This window comes from Ascaphus truei, chromosome 3 (genome assembly GCF_040206685.1).
Source record: "Ascaphus truei isolate aAscTru1 chromosome 3, aAscTru1.hap1, whole genome shotgun sequence".
In the NCBI taxonomy this organism is placed as follows: Eukaryota; Metazoa; Chordata; class Amphibia; order Anura; family Ascaphidae; genus Ascaphus; species Ascaphus truei.
In genome coordinates, this window is record NC_134485.1 from 422,262,035 (window position 1) to 422,274,143 (window position 12,109).

Below are 12,109 nucleotides of genomic sequence, written 5' to 3' on the forward strand. Positions count from 1 at the left end.
TAGAATCCATTACATTATCAGTCTGTTGCAGGTATTTTGTTTATGTGTATATATATATATATATATATATATACATACATGCATATATATATACATATATACATGTATATATATATACACACACACACACACACACACATATATATATATATATATATACAGCTACAGCGGCCGTTATTCAAACAAATCATGCGTTGTGTACATCGCAATACTGATGTCATGACGCGGGATGTCTTCCAACCGTGGCGCCTTAAGACGCTAGTGCGGCGAGTGCAGAAAGTTGCATTTTAGAGTTCTGGTTTTTAAACACCTGAAATTGACACAGCAGCACAGTAGCACAGTATTGTACACATTGCAATTCATTCATTTCATTGCACCCAAAGAAACAGAATCCCTGAAATTCAACAAAGCAATCGCGATAAGCGCGGGTGCCTGGGGCGATTGGCCACTTTCATGCTGCGTGGAGTATAGTAGAGCACGCAAAATCGGCGCCGTGATTTGTTTGAATAACGTCCGCTGCAGCTGTATATATACGTTAGAGTGCGGTTCTGCACTGTTATCACTGTTTAGTGAATAACAAAGCTGCAGTTTTGCACTATAAGGGCATTTACAGGCATACCCCAGTTTAAGGACACTCACTTTATTGCAGCACAGTACATGCATCGATAAGTGGAAAAAAGGCAGTGCTTCACTTTAATTACATTTTCTCTTTACATACATGCTCCGGTCCCATTGCGTACGTTAATGCGAGGTGTGCCTGTATAGCACTATAAACCACTTATCACTGTTTAGTGCATAGCCCCCCTTGTGTCTGTGAAATCAAAATGGATAAACATCAAGCTAGAAACTGCAATTTTTAAATAAATATGTATCTACCTGCACAGCCTACAGACAAAGGAGGAAGATACGAGACATTGAACTGAACTTTTCTTCTCTGTCAGATGCAGTCTTCTTTCCTAGGTGCCTTGGAAAATTCTTCATATGAATGTAATAGCATATTTGTCACATGGATTGTCTTTATTGTGTTTGATACTTGTTTTTAAAAAAATGTTCATGATACAAAGTATATATTTTTTATTACGTAGCATGGATTCTCTCTTTCTTTTCTTCATATTTCATGTACAGTATACTCCAAAAGAGTCATTACAAATTGTTTTATAAAATACACTGCATTCAAGTGCAATCAGAGAAACCCCGTTTTCAGATGTATTGACAACATAAAAACATTAAACAATATGTGATTTTAGCAGAAACCAAAAATGACTAATTTCCATGTCTTTTTACCTCTTTATAGGAACCGATATCCCAGTGAGCAATAACAATGGAAAATGTTACGTACCCGCATCCTTCTATGCTGATACTTGGTGGATTTGGTGAAATGACAGCAGTAAAATATCTGTACAGTATCATAGCTTTGGTTGGCTATGTGATGATTATTCTATCCAATGGTGCAGTGATCATTGTTGTAGCGTTACACAGAGGTTTGCAAGAGCCGATGTATATCTTCATTTGTGCGCTGTGTATAAATGGACTCTACGGCAGCACTGCTTTCTTCCCCAGTCTAATTGTCAACCTACTTTATGAAATCCAAATTGTTACCTACACTGGCTGCTTAACTCAAGTGTTTTGCATTGGTACTTACATAGGATGTGAACTAACCATATTAGCAGTTATGGCGTTTGATCGCTATGTATGTATCTGTAACCCTCTAAGATACAACAGCATTATGTCCTTAACCACAGTTTACAAACTGGTTGCTGCAGCCTGGTTGTATGGTATTTTACCATTTACCATACACTTTATATTGACAATTCGGCTTCCTCTGTGTGGCTTGGTCATACAGAAGATCTACTGTGACACCTGGACTGTATTAAAACTCTCCTGCGTTGATATAACAGTGAACAATATCTATGGTCTCTTCCTCAATTCGATATTGGTTGTGTTGATACCAGTGCTGATATTGTACTCTTATATACAGATTCTGAGAGCTTGTGCCAAAGCATCAGAAGACACCAGAGCCAAAGCCTTGCAGACCTGCACTCCTCATCTAATAACTCTCATCAACTTTGCTACTGGTGTACTTTTTGAGTTGCTCCTCCCCCGCTTCAGATCTACAAACATTCCTTATGAACTGAGGATAGTCACGTCAGTGCAGTTCCTTGTGGTCCCACCACTTCTGAATCCTCTTATCTATGGGCTGAAAATGAAGGAAATAAGAGTGAAGATATTTCAGCTCCATCATAGAAAGAGAATCAGAGCACAGAGTATCAATACAAGTAATGTATGGATAATCTGACTACCAAAGTTCATTCATACCAACAAGCCAGAGTAGACCTGCTAACTGCAAGAAAAAAATAAAAGTTAGTCTGGCTACATCTGCATGACTGTGTGTCTGGGTTCATGTCTTTGTCTGCACGTCGGTCTCTGTAGGTTTCTGTGAGTATGTTTGTTTGCATAGGGCCTCCGACAGGGGAGGCCAGCTGCGTGTAAATATGTCTGCTTCATTTGTGGTTATAGTATTATTCATAATTGTTTTGTTTTTTTCTTTTCCATTTTTGGGGCCTATTCCATAAGCTTTAATAAAATTGCTGCTGTCTCGAACGATGTGGTTTGACCCCACCGAACAGTTTGTCATTTGTGTTATCCCGGTATTCAGAAAAAATCTTAAACCGTGAGGTAGAAAAATGCCAACACCACTCAGGACAGCAGCGATGGTATGTCAGCCTCTTGGAAAGTTCTCCCCCGTATGATCTGGCTGCACTCTGTAAGAGCTGCATAGAGAGCTGCACAGAGAGAGCAACATCTCCCTGCACAGCTGTTACAGGCGATCACAGTTTTTTTATTTACATTTTAACAACAGTGTACTGTAGCAGGGGGTCTCCGGAGCAGAACCACATTGATTTCAGCCTCGGGGATCCCCTGCTTTCCAGATTGGGGTGCCGGCATATCCTGTGCGTTTAAATGTTCCGGTCACGTGACCCGGGAGATTTAAACATTGCAGGGGGATACTGGCACCCCATATACCGGGGTCTGTAACTTGGAAAGCAGCGGTCCCTGAGGCTGAAATCAATGAGGTTCAGCTCCGGAGACCCCCTACTCCCATACACTGGTATTAGTGTAGGCAATGAAGGGGTTATACCTGAGTACCCTGTTTGTTGGGTGTACAGGGGTTGGATGAAGGGGGTAGTTGCCCCAGGGTGACTGGTTAGGCTTGCTAGGAAGGTTGCGGGAGGAGTTAACCCCTTCACTACCATAGCAGTGGTAACCGCTATGGTGATGAAGGGGTTAACCACTCCCACAACCTACCTGAGAGACCTGAGCACCCACCCTTGGGGCAACTACCCCCGTCACCCAATACCTCTACCCCCAAGAAACAGTAAAATACAACAACCCTACTACGCACCTCCTCTACTCCCAACTCCCCCTCAACACATACAGTACAATAATGGGCAAAATTACTATTATACAGATCTGGATAATAGCTCATTTGCACATTAAAAAGAAAACATTGTCTCCCAGATCCCTGGGTCTGGGAGACACTATGTTATATGCAGGAGATAGATGTTAAATCAAGTATTTTAATTTGCTGTTCTAAAGAATTACAGCATTATACATTTAGAATACAGAATTTTAAAAGATACGTTACTTTTATTTTCCCCAAAACAAATAACGGTACGCCCGGACAGCTGGCTATACTCCCAGAATTGTTCCAAGGTCCTTAAGAATAAGGCCCTGATACTAATGTTATTAATTAAAAATGAGAGATACGGAGTGTAGTTACTGTAGCTACAGTATCATAAAGTACATAAAGTACAAAATTTAAAAAAATATATATTTTTGTTGGTTTTTACTTGAAGAATAATTATTTTTTTATCGCCGCTAGAGCAGGTCATGGCATGTCTCACTCTAGCAAAGGGAGAATGATTGCAGAAATTACAAAATGTTGATATGCCCAAGGTTTACTACTTAGGGCTAAGACCTCAGTGTGTTATGTAAATCAGATATCATGTCTGACCATAAGTAATTTCCCTCTAGCTACACCTGAAGCAATAATAAAAGTCTTCTCACTGATTGTTACTCTAAAGTCTTGAGAGTGGGGTTTCATTTCTTCCACAATATTTGGTGCCATTACCCAGATGACAAAAACTTTGTGGGGATTCCAGGAGTGTCAGCACATCTTTTTGCCTGAACCCCAGGCACCTCACTAATGAGGTAAGAGACCTTTTAAAAAAATCTCTATCTCTGTGGGTGTCTGGGTAAGAGGATGTGTAGATATGCTTGGCCCTATATTTGCTGATGCCATTCTTTGTTTTTTAACCAGTTAAACAATCTTTCAGACAAATTTTGCTAAAACTAGTTAGGACCTCTATGTGCGGGATAGTCCGAGGTGGGGTTTTCCCAGTGTTAAATCTACAGGTCATAGAGTGAAGACGCCCTGGTTCCGGCTCCAAAGAGGGGTCTCCTCTGTGTTGAGATTGCAAATCTCAGAGGGGAGGGCGCCCTGGTTTAGGTCCTAGCAGTAGAAGCAATTCCAGGTATACAGGTGTTCCCCAAAAGTGCTTGTTAGTCATACTATGCATGTTAAAAGTATTATTTGCAATAAATTACAGTGGGAAAAAGCGTATAGCCATCTATATCCGCACCGGTTTTCTTATTTGTAGAAGGTGAAAGCAAGGGTGTATGGTGGAACCTTCAGACCTTAAGTAATCCCTGTGTGTCTGTGGTAGTATAAGGCTTCAGACTTCATGAGGCTCTGGGACTGAAGTTAAGCATGGCATTGTCCGGCTAATCGACGTTGCAGGGTCAGGAATGGTAGTATAAGCCTTACCTCATCCCTTTCACCTTTGAGAAAGCGCGAAACCGCGCAAAACGTGCGTCAGGTGATCACATGGCATGACGTCACCATACAGAGCGGACGCGACTGACATGCGCTCCAGCGCTCAGGCATCTTCGGCTGCCTGATTAACATCTCTGCTGCTTTGCCACCGGCGCCTCCAGCTCTCCCCTCCTTTAAGGGCATTACTATGTACCAGTGGAAACATCTGTTGACAAGCTAAGTACATTGTTTCTAAGCTTGTGACGCACACACTATGTTGCGCTACCCTGGGAGGTGGTTTACATATACAGAAATGCCTCCATGCTGGTACATGATATACTAAGCGGTTGCCACTTGTGGAGACTTATGTATTGAAACGTTTATGAGTAACGTTGCTCATAGGTGCAGTGTCAGATTACTGATTCTACGCATCTCTCTATGTGTGTATGTTTTATTATGTGGTTGCCACTCAGTGCGACATGGCTCATTTAACATATGTGCAGTGTATTAACACTGGTAGACTTCTTTCCAGCACTATGATTGTACAGCACCTGTACACACATTTCTAACGAGACTGATTATCAGTGGTTCAATTATATGCTAGACACCTACCTAGCATTAATGTATTTCAGTACATTCTCTTTTTACACTAAAGTCTGTGTCTATGAAGAGGTCCTATATGAGTTTTGCTAACGAGGCTATAACTTGATACGGTCTGTGAACCGTGCCTCAGGGTGTTACTTAAGCACATTTTGTGCTAGCCCTTCAGGTCAGGACTATCTTATTACTAGGCTAGGTGCTCCTATCCCACTGTCATATGTCGATCGTGGATTTATTAGTCTGCATCTGTTTTGTGATGATCACGTTGTTTTTTTAGATCTGCATCAATTTATTCGTCCTTCAGATTTATTATCAGCAGCCTTCCCTATAGAGACTGCTGAATTTCAGATATAAGTGTCTTCCATACAAGTGACTAGCACTTTATTCTGTTGGACTATCACTAGGACCGTCCTGGCATCTATGCCATTGCTGTCTGATGCTTAGATCCCTTTAGTTACCTTCCATGTCTGTACTTATTGGGAGTTTCTGTTCGGTCAATAGGGGGTGGCCCTTGATTTCTTGTACCATACCCCTCTATGCAACACTATTTTAATATTGATTACTATTGATTAAAAGGATTTTAAATTTATCATCACTAACTGATCAAGGGGGAATCTTTTTGTATGTTTGTTTCCATTATCCCTTGTCCCCTTTTGCACCGTTGTATGATCTTCTGTACTCTATCTACTTACCATATTTACTTCATTACCTTGCTGATGCGGTAGCCCTTCCCTCCTTTCTCCATCCCCCATCTCTTCCCTTCCCCCGGGCTTTCATCCCTTTCCCCACAGTGATAAGTGGTTTATGAGTCAGGCCCTGATACAGAAAAATGTCGGGGCTGTCAATTTGTTATTGTTGAGCCCTTGATGAAATTATTATATGGACCTGAACATCTCGGTAAGCCTTACGTTGTATGAAAGTCCTGTGTTAAAGTATAACCATGGGCATAACCATGGGAAAAGGGGGATCAAAGTTAGTTCTAGTTCCTTCTACAGGAACATCGGCTTATCATATGTATACAAGTTACTATCAAGATACTTGTAAATTCTTACAAAAATGGAATATAATTACTTGCAACAATTATCATTTATAATTTCCATCTTAATTTTTTTGGATTTTTTTAAATTTAAGGTTATACCCTCACCACAGACAGAAATTAACTAACATTTTCAGGGACAGGGCAAAGGAGGGTTTGGAGTCTGTGGAAGGGGAGGAGGGCAATATGTGAAGACCCCTTCTGGTCTTTGCCATTTCTGTAATCGGCCCGCTCACTAGCAAAATTAGTGCCCCCATCATACTGGCCAAGCGATAGGCTCCCTTAACCAGATCGACATTCTACCGCCCTCTCAACATCCACTTCATTTCAGGTTAAGACTAGTTAGCACAAGAGGAATAACAGAAAGAATCAATTCAGCTCATAGAAGCATAGCCCAGAACTGCAGCAGTCTCCCTTCTCCTCTTTTCTGAAAGCTACAGATGCAACTGCTGGTTCTGAGCCATGGGCCCGTACAGCATCCTATCCAAAGCCTTGAAAATGCAGCGACCAGACTAATGGCCCATTGGATTAACCACAGGTGGAGTCCCTCCATTTTAATGGGACTCGTGTGGTGTGAATCCTACTGGGCTTCACGTGTGTGTAAGATGCTCACTAAGAGATAGACTGAATCAGTCACTCTACCTTGAGCTCTAACAGGCGATCGCAGGGCTTTATTTTAATAACATATTATTGCAGCAGGGGTCTCCGGAGCTGAATCGCATTGATTTCAGGTACAGGGACCCCTTACGTCCCGAGATACAGGACCCATTAAGGAGTGTCGTATCCCATCGGCCATGTTTAAATTCTCCTGCATCACGGCCCACATAACGGGCCATTTAAACTGCACGAGATACCGGCACCCCATCCCGGGGGCCTGTAACTTGGGAATCAGGGGGTCCTTGGACCTGAAATGAATGCGATTCAGCACCGGAGACCTCCTGGTACAATAACATGATATCAAAATAAAATAAAAGCCCAGAGATTGCCTGTTAAAGGCGTGCAGGTAGAGTGACCGATTCATTCTATCTCTTTCTGCGTGTCTCTTACAGACAGGTGAAATCCGGTAGGATTAACACCGCGCGAGTCCCATTAAAACGGAGGGACCATTTTTACCGTTTTTATGATCAAATAAACAATTTTTGGAGTTACCCTCTCTACCTCGTTTTATATTGGTGGATCGATGCAACGCTACCTACTTTGGGCAATATCAATGGACCACACACCGGAGGATTCTGACCTTCTACCAGCAGCAGAGGGACACACTAATAAACAAATGAGTTTGCGCTCTCAATATTGGATTTCAATCACGGAAAAAGGGGGATTGTAATATTTCAAATTGAAAGGCCAAGGAGAATATTTTGCATCATATATATGTCCTGGGAGTTCACTCTCAGAGAGAGAGTTTATCAGGATTAATATTATCGCCAGGTTATTAGCCCATTAATTAGCTCCATCTCTACAATCAAGTTTTCATTGTGGGTTGGAAAGGATCACCTCCACAAGAATGGGGAAATATATTTACACTCTGTTCATACACTCCTGAGCCCCATAATCCACCTGGACTCTCTTGCTAGAAAGGAATTGGGATGGACTCTAAAAGGGCTGTTTCAAATTAGTTTAGAGAAATGCATTTATATACAGTTTGAAAGTATTCAGATTGGTTATAATTCTAAGAATAGAAAATTAAATTTTTATTAACTTAGTTTTTGCAGGAATAAAATCAAACTGTTTTGTTTTCTCACTATGAGGGTAGATGAGAGGTATACTGTATGTGTTTTTGGTTATGTTTGGCTGTGTATGAGAGGAGTGTGATTATCCCCTTGAATATTTTCTGTTTGTGTGTAACTGGTAAATACATTTCTATTTAATTTATTCTGGTTAAGAATTATTAGGGTATGTTTGGTAATTAAACTTTTTTTTTTAAAAAGCTGTTCAAAGGTCACAGGCACAGTTTTTAACTCATATGTTAGGGGTGTCTTTCCATTGAGGATGTCCTGTTTTTATGTTTTTAGTGCTGCAAATTATGATTTTCCACATGTTTATCTCCTTGTGTTGCCATGGTAACCTTTAGACTGCACTAGGCAGACTCAATTTTAACCTCCGAGCCACTCAATGTTTAAAATGTTTTTTTCCTTCTGAACAGAGCATCCAATTTAAATGTTAAAAACAGAAGAAATAACCGTTACATGTCATGGAGTGAAATCTCAATCAGCTGCCACCCAAAAGCTTGATTGAAGGCCATTCCAAAAGGACAGTTCATGCGAGTGAGGAGAAAATGTTCTAAGGAGGGGGATTTCCTTAAACAATCAAAAGAGCTCTTTTAAAGATGTATAGCATGTGGCTACGAGAAAACGGATCTTGAGGCTACACTAAGAGAAATCTCCCTGATGGAGAGATCTAATGTATTATAGAGATCCTCTAAAAAATAATTTGTTGATGCCACACCATCATTCATTACCTGCTTTAGCACTCAGGCTAATCAAATAAAATCTATAATTAAAAAAACTCTGGTTATTTATTTATTTATAAAATATTTTACCTGGAAGTAATACATTGAGAGTTACCTCTCGTTTTCAAGTATATCCTGGGCACAGAGTTAAGACAAATAATACATGTTTAGAAATACAGTTACATAATGAGCAGGGTATACATTATATACATTATGCTATCGTTGGATCTGATTCTTAGACCGTGTATTCGAGCTGGTCCCAGGGTGATTTTCAAATGGGCCAAGACTGTTGCAAACTCCCTGTCCCCCATTCTGTTTACATTGCGAATCGAGAGCCCAGCAAGTCTCCCAAATGCAATCAGTGTAAAATGTGTATTAAAACGAAGTCTACAACTATATTTAAGTCTACAGTTACAAATAAGATCTCTAAGATACATGTTTCAATTGGAAACAAAAGAAAAAACAGCGCAAAACCTCATTGTGTAATATTGAAATATATTGTGAAAATGTTTCAGCAGGTAAGTATCGCACGTACTGTACATCAATATAAAATTGCATAGACATAACATGTTAGGGACATGTTACCATATCACCCGCTCTTCTACACCAACTCGGTCGAATCTGGGCCACTTTATGGGATCCAAATAGATGTTAAAGACCGGACTGAGAGACCATCATCGACAGTAGCCTGGGAGATCAGGATTCCATCCCACAAAGGGGCCCAGATTCGACCGAGTTGGTGTAGAAGAGCGGGTGATGTGGTAACATGTCCCTAACATGTTATGTCTATACAATTTTATATTGATGTACGTGCGATACTTACCTGCTGAAACATTTTCACACAATATACTGTATTTAAATATTACACAATGCGGTTTTGCGCTGTTTTTTCATTTGTTTTCATTTGTTTTCTCTTACTAGTGTTATGGTTTGCGGAGCCATTCCATGAAATTCACAGCAGCAGCAGCCTCCAAGTTGAACACAATAAGTAACAGGTTTAATGTTACTTGTATGTTCACAATACACCATCACTAAAATCACATAAGTAGTTAAGATCACTTTATGTATATACCTTGAATCACATTGTATAATTCACTATCACAATCTAGAGCGCGGTTCACATTCACTTTTATTTCACATGCTTTAATTAACTGCAAGTCTGCATTTGTTATCTATCTAATAATGTGTGGCTGTGGTTGTTTAAAAATTTGCATCATGGAACATGTCCGTCTTATCATCAAGAGGGACATGAACCATCCGGTCTGTAAACATTTTTCCACGTGTACCAAAGGTGACATACAGTGGGGACACTGTTTATTCTAATACGGCCGTAACCGCGGTGTGGGGAAATTTTCGGGAAGCCGGCGGCTCGTTTGGAGTTTTCCCCGGCGTGTGCGGCGCGTCACTGTGGTGCCGGTCAAACGTTTCAGGGTTCCCCGGCATCCCCGAAAGCTGCAGAGGCAGCAGGGGTAAGGGGGAAGCTGCGCAAAGCTGCGCAAAGCTGGAGCAGCCAGGGGTTCGGGGAAGGGAAGCATTTTAATTAAACACGCGGGAAGGGGAAGATGCGGCTCGCTCGCGGCTCTGTTTTGGCGCCAGCCGGGCTCCAGCTGAAAAAAGCCCCGTTCATAACGGGCAAATGTTAGAATAAACTGTGTCGGTGCAGTAAACAATTTTGTATTTAAAGGTATTGAAAAAGTAACCCCTCGCACAAGAGGAGGAGACAGAATCAGGGTCCCTGATCAACGAGAGGCCTTCTGGATCTATACATTAAAAACAGAATACCCTTAGGTCTCAATACAGACTGGAACTTGGGACATTTCTTATAATAGGATACGCTACTCTGTGAATAGAGGTTTCATGTATTATACAATGTTGCATTGCATTATGGGGAATAGGAAGTGGTAATAGGAAGTGATCAACTAGTGGCCATGCTAGTGTATGAAAATAATCGATATTGATAATAATGGGTAGGTACAAACTGTGAACTGAAAGTGAACTGTGTGCTGAAAGAAAACTCACTTAAAATGCACACCACTAACAATGTAATATATCACTTTTAATTAATATTCACTTAAAACATATATCACCGAACGTAAATATAACAGTGATAAAAAAAAACAATAAACAGTGGAGCGATAAACCAAAAAATACCCAGTTTATAAACACTCTGAAATAGGTCAGTAAAGGGAAGTATGGCTTTGTTCAGCAATGATGGGCATAGCGAACAATAACGTGAGAAAAACACAGCAACACACCTAGCTGATGATGTTAATAGAAACGAACTAAAGTGCAAATTGATGGTGCTAACTTTAGTTGTAATGTGATATGGCTGGTTGGGATATTATTCAACCTTGTTACCCCTCTACCCCCATACGGAGGAGGGATATAGCAGGAGCAATATTTGCCTTATGATTATAAGGTGTAAGTGGAGCGAAGAGGGATATATAATACCCTCAAATATCAGCCAACAAACACCCCTAGTGTATCTATATCAGGGCAGAAATTCAGATAAAGCCTGAGATGGTGAATACGTGTAAATACCGATCACAGCTGACAAGTAGGATCAAGCCTGCATTGACCACTCAGACCCTAAACAAGCATTAGCTGAAACATAGATAGATAATAGAGTCTATCATGAAGAAGCTATAAATATACTCTCAGATGCTCCTGTCTTTATTATCTAAATGACAAAGGCTAGTTGAATATAAATCATAATGCTCCGCAAAGCTAAACACTCGCAGCACTGGAAACTAACACATAGTTACACTCCATAACGTAGGCTGTTGACATCATTATGTGCCCTACGCACATTTCCCTCCAGGTACGGGGCTTCATCAGGGGCATTCTACTGACTAAGTAGATGAACTTCTTACTGAGCATTTAGTACTACTGCACATGCGCGAGGTGATAGACTATAGTACAAGTGAGTCTCGAAAATGCGCATGCCTAAGGTGATAGACTCTTTATTGACTAACAGCATGAATGTGCATGCCTGTGGAAATACAGGCATACCCCGCATTAACATACGCAATGGGACCGGAGCATGTATGTAAAGCGAAAATGTACTTAAAGTGAAGCACTACCATTTTCCCACTTATCGATGCATGTACTGTAGTATTCTTTCAAAGCAAATAAATGCCAGTGGAGAGTATTTAGAGTCTACCTAAAGCATCATAAACCAGAAAGTGACTGCTAAATGCACATGCAA

At 40.8% G+C, this 12,109-nt stretch overlaps 1 protein-coding gene across 1 annotated transcript; it reads left to right on the top strand.

Moving 5' to 3' along the window:
• Window positions 1-1,321: 1,321 nt before the first annotated feature.
• Window positions 1,322-9,893, top strand: LOC142490829 (olfactory receptor 52D1-like). The gene is made up of 3 exons (XM_075593250.1): window positions 1,322-2,276; window positions 2,657-2,764; window positions 9,823-9,893. Exons 1-3 carry the CDS (start codon window positions 1,322-1,324, stop codon window positions 9,891-9,893), a joined length of 1,134 nt encoding a protein of 377 aa, XP_075449365.1.
• The last annotated feature ends 2,216 nt before the right edge of the window (window positions 9,894-12,109 follow it).

Excerpts from the sequence above, each read along its gene's own strand:
- LOC142490829 (XM_075593250.1), top strand. The coding sequence starts at position 1,322 with ATGGAAAATGTTACGTACCCGCATCCTTCTATGCTGATACTTGGTGGA. Across the intron at positions 2,277-2,656 it reads AGCACAGAGTATCAATACAA|AAAAAATCTTAAACCGTGAG; the intron begins GTAATGTATGGA and ends CCCGGTATTCAG. Across the intron at positions 2,765-9,822 it reads GTATGATCTGGCTGCACTCT|TGTTATGGTTTGCGGAGCCA; the intron begins GTAAGAGCTGCA and ends TTCTCTTACTAG.